Source organism: Camelus bactrianus, chromosome 30 (assembly GCF_048773025.1).
Source record: "Camelus bactrianus isolate YW-2024 breed Bactrian camel chromosome 30, ASM4877302v1, whole genome shotgun sequence".
Classification (NCBI taxonomy): Eukaryota; Metazoa; Chordata; class Mammalia; order Artiodactyla; family Camelidae; genus Camelus; species Camelus bactrianus.
Genome location: NC_133568.1, coordinates 11,985,173 through 12,011,774, shown reverse-complemented (window position 1 = coordinate 12,011,774; position 26,602 = coordinate 11,985,173). Strand labels below are relative to the sequence as shown.

At 39.7% G+C, this 26,602-nt stretch overlaps 1 protein-coding gene across 3 annotated transcripts; it reads right to left on the bottom strand.

The window, feature by feature from the left end:
* Window positions 1-1,692: 1,692 nt before the first annotated feature.
* On the bottom strand, window positions 1,693-26,590 carry ELAC1 (elaC ribonuclease Z 1). Of its 3 annotated transcripts, XR_012503290.1 has the most exons (6): window positions 26,484-26,590; window positions 22,418-22,582; window positions 16,678-17,145; window positions 14,889-15,213; window positions 11,659-11,740; window positions 1,693-1,845 (listed from the first exon to the last, which is right to left on the bottom strand). XR_012503290.1 is itself a non-coding variant. In XM_074355227.1 (5 exons), the coding sequence occupies exons 2-5, from the start codon at window positions 22,572-22,574 to the stop codon at window positions 11,722-11,724; spliced, it is 969 nt and encodes a 322-aa protein (XP_074211328.1). In that variant the 5' UTR covers window positions 22,575-22,582; window positions 26,484-26,590; the 3' UTR covers window positions 2,329-11,721. The 3 variants fall into 3 exon arrangements, 2 of the variants coding, with proteins under 2 accessions (XP_074211328.1, XP_074211327.1); XM_074355227.1 differs by lacking the exon at window positions 1,693-1,845 and having other exon boundaries at window positions 2,329-11,740; XM_074355226.1 differs by lacking the exons at window positions 1,693-1,845; window positions 11,659-11,740 and having other exon boundaries at window positions 11,785-15,213.
* Window positions 26,591-26,602: the final 12 nt, after the last annotated feature.

Here is a 26,602-nt window from a genome sequence, read left to right as displayed (position 1 = left end):
TGTGCCAGGAACTATTCTTAGTGTTTAACTCATATTAACCTATTTAATCTTTCCAACAACCCTGTGAGATAGATACTGTTACATTATCCAGTTTACAGAGGAGGACACTGAATCTCACAGAGATTAAGTGATTTTGCCCAACGTCACATGCTAGTGACGGAGCTAGGATTCCAAAGGTCACAGCCTCGGCCACTACGCTAAACTGCTATTCTAGAAAGACACAGGTAGGAAGGAATAGAATGTCCTATGGCTTCATTTCATGTTTACTTTGTATCATTTATTATTATTATTATTTTTTTTTACAAATACACCTACCCCTCTTGGAACGCTCTACAGGTCTGGATCACAGCATTTAATGCTGGGTTTGCACATAGTAGGTGCTCAGTTGGTATTTATTGATTTGATCATGGGCTATATTATCCAGATATTTAGGTTGTTTTGAACACAAAATCATCATAAGAACTTAAAGGAACTGAGCAATATCACAAGAGATGTGTCCGAGCCTTGAATTCTGGTGAGTCCCACGCCCATGATATAAGTTTGTACTGCTTTGCAAGTCATTTTCCCTCCTTGTCTCTCCCTGGTGGCTGTAAAGCTCCTTGAGGACAAGGATAGTGTCCAAGTCATTGCTGCATCCTCAGCAACCAGCCCAGTGCCTGATGCATTGTATTAGGAAGTTTAATTGTGAGAGGAGCCCAAATGACATTTGTTAAAGCAGAAAGAGATGTGCTGTAAGGCTGCTGGGGGAGCTTATGGATTGAAGAAGAAAGCAAAAGCTGCAGGAAGTAGAGGCTTCCCCAGGGCTCCACACTGCTGGGACCCACTCTCTTTCCATTATCTCTTCTATGCCTGGGAAAAATACATCCAGAGCCCTGACTTCACAGACTTCCAGCCGAACTATGTGATACAGCAGTCTAGAGGCTACTTCTCTCTCCCAGCTCCAGTAAGAACAGTTTTGAGGAAGACTCTGATTGGCTGAGTTTAGGTCCTGAGCTCATCTCTGATCAGTAACTCTGGAGCACTCCCACTGGTCACACCTAGAATGTGTGCTTATCCCTGGGTGCTGGGACGTAGGCTACCCAGCAGAAGCTGACTGTGGGACTGAGGATAGGATGATGTGGAAGCATGCTGGGAAGCCAAAAATAGTAACTACCATACACTGACTAGGTCCTAAGTAGTGATGACTGAGGATATGAGCTGGAGGTACAGAGTGAATTATTTCCTTGAAGAAATTATTCCATATTGGAAAATGATAGGGCCTCCCTGTCATTCAGTTTACATACATTCATTCATTCAGTAAACATTTCTGAGTATCTATCAAGGGCCAGGCGCTCTTCTAGGTGCTGAGTAGAACTATCAGAAACAAAACAAAGTTTCTGTCCTCCAGAATTTTCCTTTCTAAAGAAGGGAGACAGATAATCAACAAGTGAGCATGCAAAGACATACTATGTCAGTTGGTGATAGTATTTTGGAGACAAAGTAGGGTAAAGAAAATAGGACGTGGAGGAGAGGATGGTCAGGCCAGGATGCTCGCATGAGATGATATTTGAGCAGAAACCTGAAGGAAATGAGATAGCTGGGGATGGAATGTTTTCAAGCTCAGAAAACAGTAAGCAGAAAAGCCCTAAGATAGGCACATGCTTGGTGTGAGGACCAGCAAGGAGACAGGAGTGGAGGATGGTAGGAGATGAGATCGGAGCAGAATGCGATTTACCTCGAAGCCAATGACACTTGCCTGGGCCTCTGTTCCTGGGAGGAATTTCAGGAGCTGAGAGTTCTAGGTGGGGTGGTGGAGCCAGGCTACAGTCTAGAAGCATTTCTGTGTAAGCATGTCTGGTAAATTGCCTAAAAATATACCAGAAGAAAGGGACCTGAATTAATTGTTGTGCTTTATTTTCTCATTCTAAATTAACACTCAATTCTGTACCTTATTTTATACCTGTAATTTGTATTCTTTTCCTTAGTAAGGCCCTGTGTCCCCCTTTCCCTTCCCTTCTATTCACCCATGGGGTAAGCTTCAGGTTGGGTAAAATCTGGATCCCACCCTGGACCAGCAAGATTGGAAGTGGCAGTGCAGAGGGCTGGCACGTAAGACCTGTTAGACCTAGGTCGGGATTTTGACCTTTTCTCTTCAGTGAGATGCGATATCATTGGGAAGTTTTGAGCAGAGTGGTGACATGACCTAATTGTACTTCTAAAAGATCACTCTGACTGCTGACACTGAGGCAGACTGTGTAAAGCAGCACTGTCCAGTTGAAATACAATGAGAGCCACATATGTCATTTTAAATTGTCTAGTAGGTACATTAAAAACAGTAGACAGGTGAAATTAATTTTAATAACATATTTTATTTAACCTAACATGTCCAAAATGTCATTTCAACACATAATCAATGTAAAAAAAGATTGAAATATTTTACATTCTTTTTCTCATATTGTCTGGAATCCAGTGAATATTTTCCACTTACAGCACATCTTGGTTTGGATTAGTCACATTTCAAATGCTCAGTAGCACATGTGGCCAGTGGCTTAAACAGGTCCAAAGCAATGTGTCCTGGCCCCAATCTCCCCAAGCTCGGGGGCTATAGGCACTCCCTACCCACTCTCTGGGCTGGTGGAGTACTCTGAAGGCAGTTCCCCAACTCCTTGGGAGTTAAAGCTGAAGTGAATGATAAGAGAACATTCCAGGCTCAGATCTGAGGTTTGACAATGATCATGCCTAATTTGTACACAGCACTTTTGGTTCTAATTGTTTATCTACATTAAATCACTTAATGTTCATAACAATTTATTCATGGCGAATGTATTACTACTCCACATTCACAGATGAAGAAACTAAGGCATAAGAGAGATGAAATATCCAAGACCACACTGTGCTCTTTCTTCAGTCTGTGCTCCCATCTACTGTACCAGTGGTCTTCTTGGTGAAATATTTCATCATTCCTTTTTCTCCTTGTGCTTGTTTTCCATTCCACCTCCCTTTATGAATAGTATTCTTATGCTTTTTTGCGTATTTTATTGATCATCTTTTATTGATCATATTATATTTCTTGCAACAAAAATATGAATATATTGAAAAATATTTTAAATTTCTTGTGAGAAGGGTTACAAAATTTCTTACAGATTGACTTGTCATTAAAATTATAAATAATTGATCAAAATAACTTAATTACAAGTTACTAATATGAAAAGTTAAATTTTATTGGAAATACATTTCTTAAGTGAGATCAATGAGTCTTTTTACAATTAGTTCTGTGTCCATTAGTTAACACTAAAGCATGATCAGATTCAACACCCATACTATCTCTATTTTTTCATTTTTATTGATGTGAGCCATGAGAATCTTGGCTTATAAATCTTATAAAGAATCTTATAAGTAAGTAAATGGGGATAAAAATAATTTTCTAATAATAATGCTACCCAATTTTGGAACCATGTCCAAATTGTGTGCCCAAAATTACATAGTGATTGGTGATTGCCAGGGGCTGGAGGGAGGGGAAAACTGAGAGTTGTTCAAAGGATAAGTCATACATGATGAAAAATTGCTCAAGATCTGTTGTATAACAATGTGTACACAGTTAACGATACTGTAATGTACACTTAAAAATTGTTAGGGTAAATTTATGTTATGTGGGTTTTTTTTTAAACACAACTACAAAAAAAAAAGAAAAAGAGTCAAGCTTGACCCATCAACTGATGAATGGCTAAACAAAGTATGGTATATCCATACAATGGACTATTTATTATTCAGCCATAAAAAGGAATGAAGTTCTGATACATGGACATCACATGGATGAACCCTGAAACTTTATGCGAAGTGAAAGAAATTGGGCACAAAAGATCACATATTGTATGATTCCATTTATATGAAATGTCCAGAGTAGGCAAATCCATAGAGACAGAAAGTAAATTGGTGCTTGCCTAGGGTTTCAGGGATGGGAAACAGGGGTGATAGCTAAAGAATAAGGGGTTTTCTTTGGGGATGATGAAAATACTCTAAAATTAATGATGGTGATGGTTGTACAACTCTGAATACACTGAAAGTCACTGAACTGTACACTTTAAATGAGCAAATAGTGTGGTATGTGAATTGTACCTCAATAAAATTGTTTTTTAAAATTACACAGTGACTGTATTTTCTATTGCTACCTAACAAAATACCACAAAATTAGCAGCTTAAAATAACATACATTTATTATCTCACCATTTTGTAGAAGAGAAGCCCATTGTGGGGGGAGGTGGGGGTTGGTAGTTGTTGACTGAGTTTTCTGCTTAGGGTCTCACAAATCCAAAATTAAGGTGTTACAAGGGCTGGGCTCTTAGCTGGAGGCTCATGGGAAGAATAAGCTTCATTCTTGTTGTTGGTAGAATTAAGCTCCTTGCAGCTGTAGGACTGAACTGTTTTCTTGCTGGCTGTTGGCTGGGCACCAATCTCAGCTCCTAGAGGCCACTCTCAGATCCTTGAATGTGGCCTCCTCCATCTTCAAAGCCAGCAATGATTTGTCAAATCCTTATGCTTCAAACCTCTCCAACTTATCCTTCCATTACTAGCCAGAGAAAATTCTCTGGGTCGGATCCACCCAGATGATTTCCAGATCTTAAGGTCAACTGACTTCGGACATTAATTATACTTGCAAAATCCATTTACGGCAGTATGTAGATTAGTGGGTGCTTCACAAAATGGCCAGAAAATAATAATCTTTAGAATTCTGCCTAGAATTTTTCATCAAAAATATTCTCTTTTTTAACCAGTTTTATTGGATATAATTGACATGTAACTCAAAAATTTTCTTAAGTCAACTTTTCATTGATGCATAACCTACATACAGAAAAATGCCCAAATCAGAACAGAATAACTCGATCATTTTCACACCAGGAACATACCCATATAATTCACCCTGCCCAGGTCAAGACTTTTAAAAGTTTTTAATGTATTATTATGGTAGGCAACCTCTAAGATGGCCCCCTACAACAATCCCTGTCTCCTAGTATTTATACCCCTGCGTAATGAATGCCTTTCCTCTGAGTGTGAGCTGGACTTACCGATTCACTTCTAATGAACAGAATATGGAAGAAGTAATAGGATGTCACTTTCAAGAATAAGTTGTAAAAAAGACTGTGGCGTCTGTCTTGAATGCTCACTTTCTCTTGGGTTGCTTGCCCTGTAGGAAACCAGCTGGCACGTCATGAGACAGGACAGGCCCATGTAGCCAGGGACCAAGGTCTACCAATAACTACATGAGAAAGCTTGAAAATGGACCCCCTCCACTGAGTCTTTAGATGAACCCACATTTCTAGCTGGCAGCTTGACTACAACCTCACGACAGATCTAGAGTCAGAAGCTGTGCCCAGATTCCTGACCTACAAAAACTGTGAGATAATAAATAACAATGTTTGGGGGTAATTTGTTATACAGCAACAGATAACTACTACTAAATCCTAGATCCAAGTCCTTTATCGGCTATGGGTATCAGCAAATATGTTCTGTGGCTTGCCTTTTCACTCTTTTGATAGTATCTTTTACAAACAGAAGTTCCTAATTTAAGTGTCCAATTTAACAATCATTTCCTTTATTGTTAGTGGTTGTATTCTGTTTAAGAAATCTTTGCCTTTCTCAGGTCAAGGAGCTATTCTATGCTATCTTCACATTTATAAATAAAATCCATCTGGAATTGATTTTTGTGTACTATTGTTTAAGGTAGGCATTAAGGTAACAGTTTTTCATTATGGATATCTGATTGACCCTCCATTTATTGAGAAGGAAATCCTTTTCCCATTGCATAGGAATTCCATATTTAACATATATCAAGTGACCATATTTATGAGTTTTTTATTCTGCTCCACTGGTTTATTTTTTCTTCTTACAACAATGTCACATTGTCTTAAAGATTGCAACTTTACAGTAAGTCTTGATATCCGGTAGTGTTAAGGCTTCCAATTTTGTTCTTTCAAGATTTTCCTGGCTATTTTTGGTCCTTTGTATGTCCATATAAACTTTAGAAATAGCTTATCAATTTCATCATATGTATGCCCACTTAAAAATGCTGCAGAGCTTTTGATTGAGATTGCTACAGATAAATTTAGGGATAAATGACATCTTTCCAATACTGAATCTTCCCTATTTATTAACATGGTATATACCATTCCATGTATTTGAGTCTTCTCTAATATATCTCAATGTTTTGTAGTTTTCAATGGAGAGGTTTTGCATACCTTTCATTAATTTATTCCTAGCTTTTTGATGGTTGTGATGCTTCTGTAAATGGTGTCATTAAAAAATTCAATCTGTTTATTGTTGGAATATAAAAATAAAATTAATTTTCATTATACTGGTTGGGTATCCAACAACCTTGCTAAATTCACTTACTAATTCTAACAGGTTATCTGCTCATTCTTTTGGATTTTCTGTGAATAATCACAAAATCTGCTAACAATGGCAGTTTTATTTCTTCCTTTCTAATCCTTAGACTTTTCACTCATTTTTCTTGCCCTGATACACTGGGTAAGACCTTCAAAACAATGTTGTATGGAGATGGCATTAAGGGAGCATCCTTGTTTATTTTCCATTCCATGGGAAAAGCTTTCAATATTTTATTACTAAATGTAATATTTACTGTATTTTTTGTAGATAATATTCATCAGATGAAGAGCATTCCCTCCTATTCTCAATATGCTAAGAGTTCTTGTCATATGAAAGTATTAACTTTTACCAAAAAAATTTTGTACCTATTTAGATTATCTTAGCACTTTCCCCCATTTATTTTGTTAATATTGATTTTTAAATGTTTAACAAATCTGCCATTCTTTTTTGGGGGAGGGAGGTAATTAGGCTTATTTATTTATTTTGATGGTGGTACTGGGGATTAAACCCAGGACCTCATGCATGCTAAGCATTAGCTCTATCACTGAGCTATACCCTCCCCTACAAACCTGCCATTCTTAAATAAACTCCCTTTGTCAAAATGTCTTATTCTTTTTACATGTCACTGGATTCAATTAGCTAATTATTTTCTTCAGGGTTTTTTTGTAAGAGAAATTAGCCTGTAATTTTCCTGTCTTTTAATGTCCTTAAGTTTTGGCATCAAGGTTATGCTGACCTCATAAAGTGAGTTGGGATGTGTTCCCTCTTTTTCTGTTTTCTGGAAGTGTTTGTGGAAGAAAGGTATATTTCTTAATTGTTTAGAATGATTCACTAGTGAAACCATCTGGGCTTGGAGTTCTTTTGTTTTTTTTTTAGAAGGGTGAATTTAATCACAAATTCAGTTTCTTTATTTCTTTAATAAATAGAAAAAGTGAATAGTCCTACATTTTTTCTTGTGTCAGTTCTAGCAAATTGTGTTCTTTAAGGAAGCTGTTTTAGTAATTTTATTTAAAATTAAAGTCATTTATAGTACCTTCTTTCAACTTATTAATATATGTAAGATCTGCAGCAATGTCTTCTCTTGCATTTCTGATAAAGATATATTATAAAAAATATTTTTAATAACCTATTATTAGATCAGCTGATGAATGATAAGTAAAAGTGGTATGTCCACATAATGAAGTATTATTGGGCCATAAAAAGGAATGAAGTACGGATATAAGCTGCAACATGGATATATTTTGAGAACATTATGCTAAGTAAAAGGAGCCAATCACAAAGGACCACATTTGTATGACTCAATTTGTATGAAATGTCCAGAATAGGCAAACTTATAGAGACAGAAAGTAGATTAGTGGTAGAAAGCAATTTATCGCTGTGCGGTTTGGGAGGAAAGTGGGAGTAACTGCCAAAGTGTACCGTTTCTCTTGGGGATAACGAAAACATTCTAAAAGTGATAGCGGTGATAGTTGCACAACTCTGTGAATATGTGAAAAACCACTGACTTGCATGGTCTGTGAATTACATCTCAATAAAGCAATTAAAATCTATCATTGGACAGATTAGCTACTCCTTGATCTGAACTTGGTTAGATTCTCCTTCAATTTTCTTCAAAGCATCACACTGGAAACTACCCAACCTGAAAAAGAATTTGTTACTCAGTCATTCGTGTTTTCACCCCAATACCAATATTTCACCTATCCCCTTTGGTATCTTGGAGCACTGTACAATGGAGCCAGTAATGTAGACCTTTGCCTACACTAGTTCTCAGGAAAATTTATTTTAGGAAATACTTCATATGAAAGTGTCTCTTTATATCCTTAGAAAAACCTTTGCATATCTCCAGGGGTACAAATACCCAAGTCTGAAGACCACTGAGTAGGCCATAGTGCCTCTCAGTATAGGCATGTGGGGGAGAAAATCGATCACGTTCCTGTATCTACTGGCTGTGTGAAGATGTGTTCCATAGCAAGACCCCTTGGAAGCCAGTTAGGAACAGCATTTGGATTGCTGACCCAGACATGGATACATCCACAAGGCCAGCTCCAGTCCAGGATGTCTGATGGAGATATGGTATCATTCAGACAAGCCTCTGATCTGGAAGCCACAACAATGAGGAGAACAACCTAAACAAAATAACCTTGGTTTCACTTGGTGACACTGAATTCAATGTTGCTTAGGTCTACCTGAGGCTGCCTGGCAGTTACAGGGGGATTTGCATAGCTGGGAAACTTGATCCCTCGCCTTTCCCCTTTTACTTTTTCATGGGTGAATTTAATCTTTGTACCTGCCATGTCTGCTGAGTGTATAATTAGCACATTGACATCAGAGCAACAGTGTTTCTCAGCTAGCTTTATTTAGGAGTGGAAATATTTTTTACTTTGGATAAACTTAGGCACTCCCTTCAACTTCCTTATTATCCTGGGTATGGCAGCTTTTTAATCCTTAAAAATATGTCTATCAAGGGCACAGAAATATCTGTGTCCAACTGTCAGCTGGAGTTACCCTGTCCTTTAAGATAAATGTGAAATTGGCTCAACCCTCTACTACCTCCCAATTCCGTGGGTTATGTAAAGGTCACTGCCCTCCTTATAACCTGAAAATCCCTAGGAGACAGGCTCTTGCGCTCACCGCTGATTCCACTCCTCTGAACAGTGTTACTTTGGGATTGTCTCCCTCTCTCAGTCCTGCTGTCCCTTTTCCACCCAGGTCAACCCAGTCAGGATTCAGAAGTTGTTCTTATCTGATGGTGTGCAGGGTTGAGTAGAGAAATCCAAAGCTTACGCATCCAGGAGACTTCAAAGAAAGTTTGGGGGAAATGGAGGGATTTACTTTCAAGAAACACAGCCACCATAAAATTGAACATCAGACGCCTGTGTTCTTAAGGTTCTCCCACCATTTCCCTATCCTGCATGGGGCTTGGCCTTCTTCCTTCATTCTTTATACCTTTGTTTTGACTTTCCTATGGACAGCAAAAGCCAACATCCTACTTCCTTAGGCAGAGAAATTCCTTTTTCCAGCCCTTTCCCTGAGTCTAAGTATCTGTCTGCGTATCTCAGAATGCCAAACTAAAGCTTTAGAATTAGTATTTATAAAGATTTGCCTCATTTTAAGGTCACAGGCAACCATTCTCTTCCTCCCTATTTTTAGTTAAGAGATTAAGAGTGGGGATTTTTGCTTTTTTGCTTTTAATATCAATCAGGAAAAATCCCTAGGAGAACAAGGCATTGCATCTTGTAGAATAACAGGATGGCAAGGGAAATTGAACAAGTCACCACCATTTACTGAGTGCCTAATACGTTTCAGGCACTGAGCTAGGAGCTAGAGCACAAAGGGAAACAAAATCAGTTCTGCTCTTGTGAAGCTTACAGTGCTAGCGGGAAACAGAAACATCAATCAAATATTCACATGAGCAAACTGAAAATATGAAGTGACAAGCAATGGGAAAGTGGGGTGCAGTTGCCATGAGAGTAACATGCTACCTTGTGGGGAAGTCTGGGGAGGCTTCCGTGAGGATGTGACTGCAGAGCTGTGAGCAGAAGGCCCAGTAAGGGTTAACTTAGGGAGAGGAGAAAGAATTCCAGGCTGAGGGAGCATGGTCCAGGCCCTGGGAGCAGTTTCTGCCAAGACTGTGCAACAACAGAAACCTCTGACAAAGGACTAAAAGGCCTATGTGGCTGGGGCTGCAAAAATGCGTGGCACTGTGGAGTAAGATTAGCTTGGAAAGGGAGGGTAAGGGAGGGCCATTAAAATCTGGATGCTAGGCTCAGATTTGCATTTTGAACAAAATCTCTTTGCAGTGTGGGGAATGGACTGGAATGTTAAAAAGCCTTGAAAGGAACTGTCAACTGCCTGGAGCACCCATATGGAGACCAGCAACTGACATGATTATTCGGAGCAGCGTCTTGTCTATGCATAAGTGTTTCAGTGTAATTTTTAAAGTAAATGAATGCATACACACATAAATAGTTCAAAATACCAAATAGTCCTAGCACTATTAGGCTTATACAAAATAGTCATCCTCTGGCTGTCCCTCCCCACACCATACCCCTTGTACCTTCCACCCTTCCTCTACTCTTAACTATTCATCTGATATTTACAGCCTCCTCCACCTTTTAAAAAAACATAATATGCTTAAAGTACTATTTAGTTTTTAGTTTTAAACACTGCCTACTTCCTACTATGGAAGAAAATAATTTCTAAATCTTACCCCATGTCCCCACTGCAACCCCCTTATCTCTATTCTTATCCTGCCAAAGAGCAAACATTACTAGTATTTCCTTTTTATTCTTCCCATTAAAAAAAAAAAAAAAACTGACTCATTCATTACCTAAAAAATCCACCAATCAGTAAGGACAGAATTAATATACATTTCACTATAAATTTATACTTCTGTAAAGACAAAAGTACCTTCACTGTACATCTGTCATGAACGTATTTGAAACAATAAAGATTTTACCCCCACAAGTAAAAACTGCCAAATTTTTAAGATGGCATTAGAGCATTCAAGGACATCACAATTGAACTAAATGTGCTGGTTGAAAGACATAATAAAGTTATTTTCACTAGAAGGCAAAAATTATAAGACAAATGTCTTGGAAGAGGAGTGTTAGAAAGGTCACTAACTGATGATATTCAGTATCATCTACCAATGGAGTAATGGAACAGGCATCTCTTACGCTGCTGCAGAGTGAGCTAGGAAACAAGTGGGAGACTCTTACCCAGAGTCTGAAAAAAATAAGTCAGATGTTTTAGCCTCCAGAGAAATTAATCCTAAGGAAATACTCAGAGATACAAAGGTTTGTTCCCAAGAGTATTCATGACAGTATTATTTATGATAATGGAAAACAATCTCAAGGCTCCAAAAGTAGAAAAACAGTTAAGTGACATTACATCTATAGTATGGAATAATACAAAATCATTAAATTCATGCTTTCAAAGAACAGTTCATGTTGTAGGGAAATGCTCATAATGTTAAATGAAAAAAAGTTGAGGTCAACCTACATGTAAAAATACACATGTGGGCATGTGTGTAATATAACATACTTATAAATATATTATATGTTTAAATATACATGTTCATATACACCTCAATTTTTCTAAGTGCATAAATACAGTTTTTTTATCCTACTACCCATATACTTCAGAATCACCTGGGGGAATCTTATTAAAAATGTAGATTCTTGGGTTCCACCCCAGACCTCCTGAATTAGAACATTTGGAGTCAGAGCCCAGGGATCTCTGTCTACCTATGCAGTCTTGTTCACCTATGTACTACCCTGGGTAACACTGACTCACATCTCAGTTTCAGGACCATTGGACCAGAAGTACTAGCACTCTGGATGGTGAAATTTTGAGTCATCATCTTCTTTTCTTGAATCTTAAAAAAAAAACAAAAAAACAACATTAACTACTAAGCATATGCTGCTTTAATGACTAAAAGTTTATTAAAAGTGTATTAATGAGGCATGAATGTTTGAACACAGAGCTGATTTGGGGTCTGTCTGGGCAAGTCTAAACACCTCTTGAGAAATAGAAAGTGCACATTTTTTATTTAAAATAAGCAGGAACCTATCAATTCCTGACAATAGAAAGTCGGTTTAAGACAAAGAAAATATTAGGTATAGCTATAAAATTTATTACCTCAATAAATTGTGCAAGTAAAAAATATAAATATAATAGTTTTCGTAAGTATTAAGGAGCAGCATTTCTCAGTTTTCCAAGAGGTCCCCTGGCAAAAGAGGATTCAGCGATCAACTAAGTTTGGGGCATAACACATACTCTAGTCCCCTCTAGGGTCATACCTCCATGGGCAGATTGTAGGTTCTGAAAGTCCAATTTAAGACTCACTCTTAATTCTAGCTCCACAAATTCTTAGAATGTGTCCTACCATCAAAGCAAATTCCAGGCCAGAAGAGAGTCCAAGAAAGAATTCTCACAATGAACTGATACCCTACACTTGATCCAACGTATCAGTTCGTTCCACATTCCCATGTTCTCTGAGGGCTTAGCCCACGAATATTAATAGCACCTACTCGGAGGGCACAGCTCAAGTTAGCTACCAAATAATGCTCAGAAACAGTGAAACTGTAACAGGCTACAAGATCAGAACCATCTGAAGGAACTGTGTATTTACTTTTGTTTAGCTATCAGTGTCTTCCACTTAAGACAGTGAGCCTGAAATTTTGCCTCATATTCATCTCTGTACTCCCGACACAAAAAAGCCTGGCACAGTAAATGGGGCACCACCCATTGGGCAGTTACATTTTTGGGACAAATACAGTAATGAAATGGATGAAGCACAGGTGGGTCTTATATTTTGTGCATTCATACATCAAGGCCTCATTTCATTTAATAAACATTTCCTGAGTGTTTACTATGGGTGGGTATTTCCAAGAATGCAGAGGTGACTTAATGCAGTCTTTACCCTGAAGAGCTCCACGCAGCAGAGGTATGAGCACTAGCCATCCCCACGTGCACAGGTTTGGGCACACAGTAGGAATCTAATAAACGCTGTCTGAATTGAGTTCAGAAATCAAGATACCCCTTAGGTCCGGTCAAACTTTGGTACTTTGGCAGAGCAGAGAGCCTAGAGAGCGGCACAATCAGACCACTCGGGAGCCTGCTTCAGAATGATGGAGACCTTGGGTAACTAGATCCCTCCTGATTATCACTACTCAACGGACTCTACGGCCATCCACAGGGCAATTCTTTTTTAACTAGAAAAGCCTCAGGACCCAAAGGAATTTAATAGTATACATGGTGACCATATTTCTGAGTAAGTATACTATGAACTCTCTAGGTTCTTGGGATGTTAATGGACAGTATATGGTGAAATATGGCTTAGAAAGGGGTTCAGTAGAATTGACAGGCCTCTGTACTTCAGGACTGAATGCCTTTAAGCAATGTCCTATGCTCCTTTTGTATACTGTTTTATTTTTCACAGCAATCCCGGAGGTAGGTCTTATTATTTTTCTCATTTTTAGAGCTGAGCAAGCTGAAGCTCAGAGAGTTAAGTATTCTGCTCCAAGGCACACAGGGACCTCCATGAGGTACAGAATGAGACTCTGAAATCAGGTCATTCTGGCACCGAACACTGGTTTGTGATCACTGAAGCAGTACCGTTTTCAACGTACCGATGGGCACTAGAACACTGCCAGAGGGGCACACGGCACACAGGGGTTCCCAAACTGACTGGATTAGGGAATCCTTTTGAATGAATCCGCACTTAAGACTACCTTTCCATGTAACACATTCTGAGAAATAATTGTGGGCAGATGAATCAGAGATACCCCATGGCAGACAGAAGGGAGGTGGAAGGCAATTCATAGGGAAAAGCTATTCTAGAAAGAATATTTATTAAAATTGTGCTCAAAGAATTATTAATAGGAACACATAAATTAAACTCAAGTTGAATAGATATCATTTTTTAATCTCCAGAATCATAAGCTCATGGCTCATTTCTGACAAATAATATCTGAGATGACATTCCAATTCCAACATATTCACTTATCTAGCTCTTCAGGATTTGCTGTAGAATTTGACATACTTAGTAGATGTCACTAATTTTTATAAAGTATATTCACATTGGGAGTATAAGTTTTAAGTTGCTGTGTATCTCAACAGCCCTGAACATGCATTTTGGGATGAGATAATTCTTCATTGTTTAGGACTGATCAAAACTTTGTAAGATCTAGTATTCTGGCCCTTACTGACTAAATATCAGTAAAACCCCCCTCCTAGTTTGGACAAGAAACATGCCATTTTGAATTCCATCTAAGGTAGTAGTATCACCTCCAACTGAGGACCATGGGTTTAGAGCAAACTGGAAAGTTCAATAAAATATTAATCGAAAGATAAACACCTAGCTCGACCCTGCATTCAGTATTCCAGCAAAGAATTCAAGAGTTAACATGCCAGCTTCAATCCTGCATATCCAATGTCTCGTTATATTTCCCTCTATTCTGTTAATAACATGAACAGATTCAACACAAACTGCCAAAATACCATTTTTAGCCAGGAAGGCCAAGCCCTGTGTACTTTGCCAACAATAGCAATAAAGCTGGGCAGAAGCTAAGCCCAGGATGGTGTATTGGCTAATATCTGAGGCAGCAGCCACAAAACAAGATGTATACTTAAATAGTCTATCATTTTGTCAAATGTGGACTTTAAGAAGGATGCTGGTTTTTTCTTTTTAAAGTGATTTATTATCAAAAAGCTTGCTCCCTCTCAATGCTGAGTTAGTTCAGCAATGCAGCTCCATCTTTTTTAGGATTATTAGGACCCAAATAATTTTAGACCAAAACAACAACAACAACAAACTTAACTGCTGGTTCAGTAACATATTCACAGACATGTCAGAATGCATTCAGAAGGAACACTGGTTTCATTTCTTGATCGGAATGCCAATCACCATAAAATCTTCTGCTAAAGTCACTTCTTGGAGATCTAAGACTGATTCAGCTTGCTTTTTAAGTTCTATAATCCCATCTGTTTCTCCTTCTCTGGCCAAGGCAACTGGTTTGTACCTCTGACTGAAGTGAGTCAGAACCAGCCTCTTTGCTTGGCACAACTTCGCAAATGCTGCTGCCATCTGTGGTGTGCTGTGGCCATGCTCCTTTGCTTTGTCCATCTGAGTGTCATCCAGGGTCGCTTCATGGATCAACAGGTCTGCTTCAAAGCACAGCTTCACTCCTCCATCATCCACAACTCCAGAACAGTCACCCAAAATGCAGATTTTTCTTCCAACAATAGGCTTTTTTAAGACATCCTGGGGAGAAATTGTAACTCCATTTTCCAGAACTACAGATATTCCATTTTTCAGCTTCCCATAGGCAGGACCTGGCGGAACACCTAATGATGGAGGCAGATAACATCACATCATGGGAATGGAATTTATGACTTGTTAAGAGTCTGTTTCAACAGCACAGCAAATAGCAAACGGGAAAGGCATCCAATTCTTTTCCTAATTGTTATAAATACTTTATTACTTGTGGAAAACTGGAATATTTATACATTTTTAAAAGTTCAGCGTTGGCTATTGATATCAGCAATGTCCTAGTACTTAAAACATTTCCCAGGCACACATGTCAGATGAGTTTTAAGCTCTTTAGTCCCACTAAAACCTTATTACAGTCAAGATAACAGTCTTAATTCTCTGTTGTGCATGGGAATAACAATTTTTGAGAGTGCTGTGTTTAATAAGCTCATCTGTGGGTAAAAATTAAAGAGCCCATTTAAATGATAGGGTATCGACAAACACAATAAAAAAATTGTTAGAAGGGATTGTTTAGATCACAAGATCAAGGAGAATTTCAGGCAACTGTACATAATCAATCTTTGAGGAGAGTGGTAGTTCCGTGTTCACCAAACTGGGCTTAAATCTCATATTAATCTAGAGTAACATCTGACCATCACTCTGGACAATACCTACAAACAAATAAGATGTGTTCACTAATTCTAACACAGATCATGTTTAGAGTTTCTCAGTTTAATAGTATCTACAGGTTTTTAGGTAATAAAAAATACCTTTGACCTAAGACACTTTACCTCATTTAGTTTTAGTTGGGGAAGAAAGAAGAGATTGCAGAAATAAAGAAAAATAAAAAAAAACACCACCATGTTTTTCACAGTCTCTGCAGTAGCCATGACAAGGAAGGTGGTACTGCTAGAGGAATGACATAACTGGACACTGCTTTGAGAAAGGTGCTGAAGATCCCTCACACATGATGGCCAAGCATGGAAGAGATTTAAGGTTCAGATGGGCTCCAAGCCAATCCTTATATGCTCGCTTCCAAGTGTGATGAACCCAGGTATGTAAAACTGGCTGAGGCAGTGTTCTAAACACCAAATTGATTTAATCAAGGTTGACTGAGGCAGTCAACAGGGAAGGAAAACCCTGAAAGTAGTTGGATGCAGTTACAAGGTTAAGAACTATGGTGAGAAGTCTCAGGCCAAAGATGTCACTGAAAACGTATTTCAAAAATATGACATGAATAAATAAAAGCCTAGACCTACAACCACTACCACCACCCTGCTAACCAAGACAGCATATGCTGAGAACAAGACAGGCCATGGATGTGCATCCACGGAGTGAAAAGAGAAGAATTCAAATATATTCTCGGTTTTAGCTCTGAAGAGCATCTTTTGGCTTCAAACGTTTCCCTCAATATACAAACTTTGGGCAAAGGAAGTAAGTGGAGAAAATGTCAGTTTTAGGACTTGGAGACAGGAAAGGAAGGTTAATTGCTATGACACTTTTAACTGCTTCAGTTAACAGCAACTCGACTCGATGAGAAAGGAAAATAAACCACTTACCGAGGTCTTTCAGCTTCTGTGCATTGAGTTTACCTGGGCGTTTCTTCTCCACGACTGAAAATCCAAAGGAGGGTATTCGATGAAACAGGCGAAATGCTTTTACAACAAACTGTTCATCATCAACCAGATGGTATGAGTTTTCTTCTGAGTCTAATAAGATAGTTCTTCCTTGTCCCTCTTTGGGAGGGCTGTCTGCTCTATTCACGAACACAAATTCTTTTAGTTCTTCTGGAGGACACTGATCCGCTGTAGGCACCAGCTCGTGGACCACATAAGGGAAGACCAACTCCGTGTGAGAGAGTTCCATGGTTCTCCAGATAAATTCCCGAAGCCCCGCGGGGCCATAGATTTCAATAGGCTGTTTGGTAACCACAGAGCCACTCTGCAGGCTGATTGTGCACAGGAGCCCAGGAAGGCCAAAGAAATGGTCTCCATGAAGATGTGTGATGAAGATCTTGGTAATTCTTCCTTTTGATTGAAGCAGAGAAACAAATTTGGGAATTTTTCAGAAATAAAACCCATGCAAAGCTACCTGAAACATGCATAACAATGTAGATAGAAAGCAACAAAATGAATTTAGAAATTCTCCTTATTAGCATAAACTTCCTTCCTTCCATTTTTCTACATGATTCCAGAAGTAATAAAGGCAGGCTTTATTTCACTATATGACTATTTTTTTCATAAAACATCTTCAAATTACACAGTGTTACAGTTTTAAGAGTATTTAAATATTTAAGAGTATTTACTAAAAAAAGAAAATAAAGGAAGTGTGTCAAAATGTTTCACTTAGGTAACTAGATAGGCCTCAGGTGTTAAAAGCATCTGGCAATTATACTGCCCCCTATTGCTCCCTCTGAGAAAAGCAAATATGTATTTCCAGCATAACAAATGTTCCCCTGGCTCCAAATGGACTGGACCAGTGCCTGAACCCAAAGCTGCCTTTTAAGGACTCCACACTGGACAGAGATTAACTAACCAAGCCAGACCTGCTCTCTGAGTAAGGATGAAGCAGGGGGAGAAAAAGGAAGGAGATGAGGGAGGGAGAGGAAAGGGAGGAGGGAGCAGGAGGGAGGTAGAAAGGGAGTGAAGAACCCAGGGGAGGAGGTGGACAACAGACGCCAGAATGCAGATCAGAGGGTAGACCCCCCCACACACAGTGTTTTGTAAAGCCGCACACACAAACCCATCCCTTCCTTTCCATCTGAACTAACACAACAGCTTTTCCAGAGCATACTGGCTTAGGTTGGAACATGATTTAGCCAATGTTAAAGTGAATTTACTTCTGGTATGTGGCAGGATGCCACAGCATTTTTCTGAGATGCACCGAAAGGTCTTTTAAAAGTAACAATTACAATTAACACATTTTTAGTATAACAGAGGCTTCCAGTCCTACCTCATGATCCACCTATTTCAAACATTTGACACCATAAAAGAACAGAAACAGTTTATTGATACCATAGAAGTACAGGAATAGTTTGTTATTATGGGGTTGGCCTGCGACATCAAGGTGAAAGTGTTCTCCAGGTGAGTCTTCCAGAGTTACTGCACCAGGCCCAGGCCCCTGTGGCAGAGAACAGAGTGGGCAGAGGCTGATCTCAGACCTTGAGAATCCCCAGGAGGGGGAAGAAGTGTCTTCAACATGCTCCTTTTTGTTTTCTCTCTCCAGTCCTTGTTTTTGTTGCTTTTTGACTTCTAGAACCCTTTTATCTCTCCTTTCCTGCTGTCTGGGCTGCCAATGTACCCCCAAGTGTGACCTGAGGACTCAGCAGACAGAAGAACTACAACAGTTGATGAATCCTGGTCTCATGCTGACCTCAAAACTCCTAAGTCAGACTTTCTGGGCCTCTCCCTATCTACTGCAAAACACAGAACACCAAAACAATCTGTGAACCCAAAGCAAATGAGACAAGTCAGGGAAGTACACAGTACTTCCCACAGTTATCACAGTTTCAAGGAGGACAAACATTTCATTTTTCCAGAAATGTGATTTTAGAGGGAGAAGGAATAGCAACCACAATTATCAAAGGTAAAAGGAAGCTGTCAAATGAAGAAAGAAACATGTATAAGTTCCCTTTCACTTGAGAACAAGAAAGTTACCAGGGAAAAATGTCATCACATAGCAGCAGACTACTAAGCATGCGCTAAGCGATGATGCAGTGGTCTTCACTGCCACTGCAAACTCTCTACAGCACACTGTTCACACATGCTGTTCAGCTGAGAAACAGCAGGTCACACCAAGTATTGTCTGATCCCATTTGTGCAGAATTATACACACACACACACACAAATACACCTACACCATCACCATAGGTATGTGTATAGAAAATTCACCTATGAGAGGGGGATTTAAGCTTTTCTTATTCATACTTTTCTGCTTTGTTTGAATTTTTACAATGAATATGTATACTTGTTATAATCATTTAAAAATTATACTTTATACTACTTTTTATAATCATTTTTGACAAAAAAAGGCTTAAGCTCACTTTTTTAAAGTATAAAAAAAATAGATATGGCAAACCTGTACTTTGTAATCAGATGCTTGCATATCAGGACCATGGAAACTTGAAAGAGTATGTTTAGATAAACAGAAAATACTTCCTTATGAAACCCATAAAATATTATTACCCCAGGAGGTACTAAAAGCTAAAAGGACTCAATGACTCCAATAGTGATAGGACCATATGCAGTTATTGAGAGAAAACAAGATGTACTGAGGGTGCTGCATTTTAGTTTGAGGCTGTGGCCTCTGAAGTATTAGAACGTTTTAGATAATGTCTGGGATGACCATATCACCCTCCTCTCTGAGGCCAGGAACTTTCTTCTTAAGCCAATAAAAATTTAGTAAACTAAAAGTTCTCTTAGGCTTTATTTTATTTTATTACATATTTATTTTTTTGGTCAAACTTTTTATTTTAAAAAGTTTGAGCTCTGTGAACTGTTTGTTTAAAAAACATACAAAATAGCTGTAAAATATAAAATATTAGAAAATGGTACTTTGGCAGATAGATTTAAGGTGGTACCTGTGGCTCCTGCCTCCCAGTGTTCACATCCTTCTATAATTCCTTCTCCTTGAGTGTGGGTGGGCCTTGGGACTTGCTTCTAACCAGTAACACATGGCACAAGGATGCAATGTGATTACGTTATTCACAAGACTCTATCTTGCTGGCAGATTCTGCTCTTGAGTCTCTTTCTCCTTTGTTGGCAGTACGGAAGCAAGCTAGTGTGAAGCAGAAATCCCCATGACCTGGACCCACAGGAGGCCTCTAGCTGCTGCAGGCAGCTTCAGGCCAGTCCTACAAGGACAAGGACTATGCCAACAAACTGAGTGAGCACTGGAACAGATTCTTCCCCTTGTTGAGCCTCGGATGAGACTGCAGCCCTGGCCAATACCTGGATTGCAGCCTAGTGAGACCCTGATGCAGAGAATCCGGCTAAGCCAGGCCTGAACTCCCTGACTCACAGAAACAATGAAATAAGTGCAAATAAGCCACTAAATTTATAATTTATTATACAGCATTAGATAACTGACACAGGTACTAAAGAAAAAATAAAAGCTTATCCCTATACTCAAAAACAGTAACTTGTTTCTATTTCAATCACCCTGCCACCTCAGCTCCTACTCTCTAGAATGTTAAATATTACTGCCTCCCCTCTGGCATGTGCCGACCCTGACAGTTCTCATGAAAGGCATGTCCGTGTGATGCAAGAGAAGAAAACCATAGCACCTGCTCTAACCTCAGGGTTTCAACGTAAGACAGTATACAATTAGGGCTGAACTGGATACACCTCAAGGCCATGTGTCCCAAGTGATGTGCATTAGTTCCTTCCTCCAACAGCTCTTTTCCGAACCTCCTATCTAGGTCTGGGACATCATCACCTGTAACTTGTAGAAATTCTTTACCTCTTCACATCCCAGACATTCAATCAGTCACCACCTGTACAAATATCTCTTTGATGGTGGCTGTACAAATATCTCTTTAATTGAGTCTCTCATCTTCATCCTTATTCCTACTTCCTGCCTCAATGTCTTCATCTTCTCTCTCTCTCAGATGAATGCAGCTGCCTTGGAATTGGTTTCCTGAAGCTATTCTCTCTTTCCCAATATATTTGCCATTGGAAAATTGTCCTAAAACATAAATCAGACCGTGTCACTCTTCTGCTTAAAATTTCTAATCGTTCCTTGTTGCCAAGAGAATAATAAGGTCCAGACACCTTAGCATACCACAGAAATCTTCACAGTCTTCCCTTACTTAGTTACTTTTTTACATTGTTATCTCTCGTCTATCTTAGCCAAGTATTCAAAGTTCTGGATGGCTTAATATTCCCGAAATATGTCATTTCCCTCATGGAGACTCCTTTTCTTATTGCTCACTTTGTTGTCTGTTCTTTGAATGTCCATCCCTACTTCTCTCCCCAGAGAAACTTCTGTTCATCTCTTAGACCCTCGCTCAACTGTTACCATTTCTGGGATGCCTTCTCTGAACACACAGGTAAGGTTAATGTCTCCCTCCTTGGTGCTCCAAAAGTGGTTAGAAAACATCTCCGTTATTCTTACTTATCACATCACACTATGACCGTCTGCATGTCAGTTTCCACCACTAGATCAAGGGATCTTTGGATGCTAGAACTATCACTCCTTTAGCAATCAAATGCCACACACTAGTATAAGTCATAGGAATAATTTCAGTAACCTAATTATCAAGACCTAACAAGTGAGAGGCACTGTGCTAAGTGCTGAGCATCTTATTCACGCACAACTGAACAGATATTACTAGGCAGCTACTAGGTATAAGCGGTCACTGAGTTTAGTTTATTGTACAGGGAGATAAACAGTGAACACAGACACAACTATTTAAATAACATGATTTTAGATACTGCTGACGCTAAAAAGTGAATAAAAATAGCACAAAGCAGTAGAATGCCTGGGAGAGGTAGAAATTACTTAACCCCAGACATTCAGAGGAAGCCTCCGAGGAGCTGGCATTTGAGCTAAGATTTAACTGATGAGAAGGAGACACCCACACAGAGAAGGGATTATTATATACAATTCACACAACACGCCTTCTAAGTCAAGTTTTAAACCCCATTTCAGAGATGGGGAAGTTTGCTGATCTGCTAAGGTAATGAGCCGAGACACAGCCAGGACTGGAACCTGGTCTGCCTGACTCTGGGCCGGGGCTCTTCACCACTGTACACTCCGGTCTGCCTAGTGCTAGGGTCTCTCTGTTTCCCCTGGCTGGAATGCTTGTCTTCTCCCCAGTCCAGGGAATCCCTCCTCCTCCTCCTTTAACAACTCACAGGTCAGCTTCTCTGAGATGCCTACCCTGATAACTTCAAGTAGCAAAGAACATCTCATTCCCCTTCCACTCTTTGTATCCTCTCATGATACTGACAACGACCTCCTGGTGGAAATAAGAATGTATGCTGTTCCTTTGCTTGGGCAGTGTCTATCTCATATGTCTGATGTATCCCACTCCAGCCTCCACACCTAAGGCTATATAAATCCTTGCTCTCATCATTTACAGGAAGAATAAAAAGTAAGTAAGTAAGTAAGTAAATAAATAGAGTTCAGTGGGTGTGGCCAGATGCCTGAGTGCCTTGCAAGTCTTGCCAGGCTCCAGGGCTGAAATGGGATGCAACTGCCAGGGCTATTTCTGAGCAAAAGGCCTAAGGAGAACTAAGAAAACGAAGAAGCGGAACAAGAGATTGCTTTAATGAGATAAGCTTAATAAACACTAACCTGCTTTAAGTTGGCTTTTCATAAGCTGTGTCTGAGTTCCCTCCCCACAGTCAAAGAGCCAGCACTCGCCTTCACACCGAAGGACCAGAGCAGAGGCACCTCGGGTTGGGGATGGGTACGCTGCGCCTGTCCCAAGAAATGTCACATCCATAGACATCTTCCTCCCTGCAAGGAGAAGATCACCCAGGGATTATTACACATCACTGCTCAAAATCACCAAAAACAGGTTCTTGTGAGATTTACTGTTACCTATGTTTTCATTATTCAGAACAGTCTGGATTCCTATTCTCTAACAGTTTTCCACAGAAATGCAATGAAAAATTTTAATAACTCTTACTCAGTTAACACAAGTTACCAAACCTTGTATGACTGCTCACATACACAAAAATAAACAAATTTTTAAAAAGGTAAACCCAGTCAATTAAAAACTATAGTTGAATTCCAACTATATGACATTCTGGAAAAGGGAAAACTATGGGGACAATAAAAAGACAGTGGTTTGGGGGAAGGATGAATAGGTGGAACACATGGGATTTTTAGGACAGTAAAACTATTCTGAATGATACAGAAAAGACAGACACATGTCCTTCTACATTGGTCAAAATCCATAGACTGTACAACGCGAAGAATGGATGAACCCCAATGTAAACTTTAGTTAATAATAATGTATTAATATTGGCTCATCAATATTGTACCACACTAATGCAAGATGTTAATATTAGGGGAAACTGGGGGGTGAGCATGTATATAGGAACTCTGTACTTTCTGCTTATTAATTTTTTAAAAAGTTCTTTTAATAAACAATAAACAACCCTAGTGAGGCTCTCGGCAAGAGATGGAATTTAATTATGCTCACTAAGTAATCATCTGGTGATGGTGGTGATCAGCCCTTTCTCTGAACCATCATAAACCACAGCAATGCTTTGTAACACTCTATAGTAATGCTAACACCGCACAGTAATGCTGAGTGAATGTCTCACTCTCCTAATAACAGAGTCCATGAGGGGGTACGACTTGGGTTTTTGCTATTATAAGTGATAAGCAATAACCTGTTAAGTGTGTAGATTTCTGCCAACTCCTGACATCTCTTTTTCCTTTCACTATTTTTGGGCACATCTCTCTCTGATATACTTCTGTGATGGGAGATATGCATCAAATAAAATAAATAAGCATTAACTCAAATTTACATATAACCAATTATTATCTACATTGATGGCAGGGAAGAAAACATTTACTTTTAAGGAAAACTATTAAAATAAAATTTGACAGAGAGCTGGATTAAATATGTCGTCAATAGTACAGGAAAAAAATTATCCAAAATTTTCTCAGTCCTAGTAATAATCAGATAAAAACAGACAAGAAGGGACAGTCTAGAAATAAACCCAGGTATGTATGGAAATCAATATACGATGAAAGTGTAAAAAGGGTGCTTACTTAATGAACAGCACTGACATAATTGGCTATTTTCACAGAAAAAAAGTAAGGAGATAGTCTGATGAGGAAGGATATGCAGCATATTGCTAATATTGGTTATCTCAGAGTGATTAAAATGATGGTGGTGGTGGGGATTATTAAATCTCCCTTTTCTTTTAAATCTTTGAATTGCTTTTGATTGAGGTGAGCAGCATTTTGTTGACTTATTTTATTTTATATTTAATTTATTTAGTATTAATGAACACGACATAACACTGAACATGCTTTTCTAACTACATGTCACCTAACCTTCCTTTCCATCTAGGGACAGTCAGCTCCCCCTACACACCTCACCTAACAGATGGGTGGTACATTTCTCCACCCTACACACAAGCCTTTAGGTTACTGCTAGTGTCCTTTCCATGTGTTATTCCATATTTTCACTTCCAAGATCAAGACCTCCTCTGATAATTAAGTAGTTTAACTTGCAGAGGATTTCTTATTGGACTGCAGTTTGCAAGAGACATGAGAATAGAATGTAGAACATTAAGGTAATAAACGCAGAAGGTATAACAGAATATAATCACTTCACAATCTGTAGCAAATAATAGATCTAGGCCAGTGGTACAGAACCCTGGAGAGTATGAGAATCGCCTGGAGAGCTTTTAAAAACTTATCAATGATTGGGCTCCAACCCAGAACTAAACAGAAAATTCTGCAAGTGATGTGTTTTAGAATTAAAAAAAAAAATTCTTCCCTTGTGATTCTAATATGCAGTCAGTTTTGAGACCCACTTAGTGAAAGGCTAATGGAGAACTATAATGGATATGGATCAGGCTGGCCTGAACTTACTACTCAATTAGTCAATTAAAAAAAAAACTGTTACGATAAACTTCAAACACATGCAAAAGTAGAGATTAGTGTAACGCACTGTCACTGAGCTTATCAACTCATGACCAATCTTGTTCCATCTATATCCCCCATCCATCATCTAAGAATATGTGGTAAGTGGTAATGGGGTACCTCCATCAGGAAGCACATGCTGTCTGGCTATCTTTCTTTTTCTGATGTTAACAGTCACTAATGATCACTGCCAGGGTCTACTGTTTCATTACAGGTTGCCAAAAGGTGATATTCTTTCATTCCTTCTGCAGTTATTAGTTGGCATCTTCCTGTAATCCCCTGGTCAATTAGTTACCCAGGAGCACAATTTGTACAGAAAAGGTCCACACCAGAGACAAAAGACCTAATCCAACTCCTGATGTGATGCAAGATGAAGTGCACAGTAACCTATAAGGTTTTCCTGTCAAAGAGTAGACTCTGAATCTGAAAAAGGCTGTAATCTAAATACCAATTTATTAAAGGACACCACAGGGACGCAAAGAGCAAAATCCAATATGTAGGAAACACTATAGGACAAATTTGACTTGGCTTCTTCAACCAGTAAAATACAAGGGAAAATATAACAATAAAGAGGGAGGGGATAAAGAGATTAAAAGAGATATGAACCGTCAGCCAAATGTTGTATGTGGAGCTTGTTTGAATCCTGATTTGGACAAACTGGTTAATGGGAGACAACTGGGGAAATGCAAACGTTCACTGGATAGATAGTAATATGAAATTTTTGTTAGATTGACAATGGTTTTATGTTTAAAAAAGGAGTTGTGTTTTATAAACATAAACAAGTATTTAATGGATGAAATGGCATATTCAGATTTACTTTAAAACAATCCAGCGGTGATGAGGGTAAGAGACGAAATTAGATTGATCATGAGTTGGGAATCAGTATACTATACTATTTTTGTGTTTTAAAGTTTCCGTAATAAAAAGTTTAAAAACAAACCAAATAATCAAAACTCTTCCACGAGGTCGGGAAGTAATTAGAAATTAATTTATTTAATCAGTGGTGCATGTTTTGTGACATGCACCATTCTAAGTGACCAAACCAGATTTTGGTCCCAGTAGTCTCGGACAAAACAAAAACAAAAACAAAAAACCCAGCCGCTTGCTTTCTCAAGACTATGATTCACTTTGGAGGCAGTGCACCTTCTGGGCGCGAACACAGCACACGACCACAATATTGTCACTTGACATTCTGGGCCAGTGATTCTCAGTCCTGGCTGCGTGTCACCATCACCTGGTGATTCTGGGGCTTCAGCATTTGGAAGGCTTCCCAAGTGATTCTACAGGCCGCCGGGATGAGAATGAGTTTCCAGGCAGGCAGTGCCCACCCTGCAACCACCGAGCGGTGCAGGCACGGCAGATACTGCCATCCTCCATTTTAAAGATAAAAGAACCGTGGCCCGCGAGACAGTGTGCGGCCAAGCCCAGGCAGGGCCGGAGGCCAGGTCTCCGACCGCTAGCCAGCCCAGGCTCTCCTCCAAGTCGGCGTCAGGCTCCCAAAAGCAGGGGTGGGAGGGGGCAGGAGCGCGGGGCGGCGGCGGCCCCCGCCTCGGGGTGAGGGGTTGGGGGTACACAAGGCGCGTCCTCGCTCCCGGGCGCTCCCGGGCCTGGGTCCTCCGCTCCGGGCCCGGCCCGCCAGTCCGCAGGAAGCGCGCCCGCCCGCGCGCTCAGCCCACTCGGCGGACGCCGGGGAGGCCGCGGCCGCGCAGACCCTGGCCCGCCCCCCTCCGGCGCGCCCTGCTCCACTCACCCACTCCCCGAGGCCCGCGGCAGGAGCCGAGGGAGGCGCAGGCCCGCAACGAGGCCCAGCCGTCCACGGGGCGGCGACGCGCGGGGGCGGAAGTGCGCCGCGGGCCGTGCCCGAGTGCG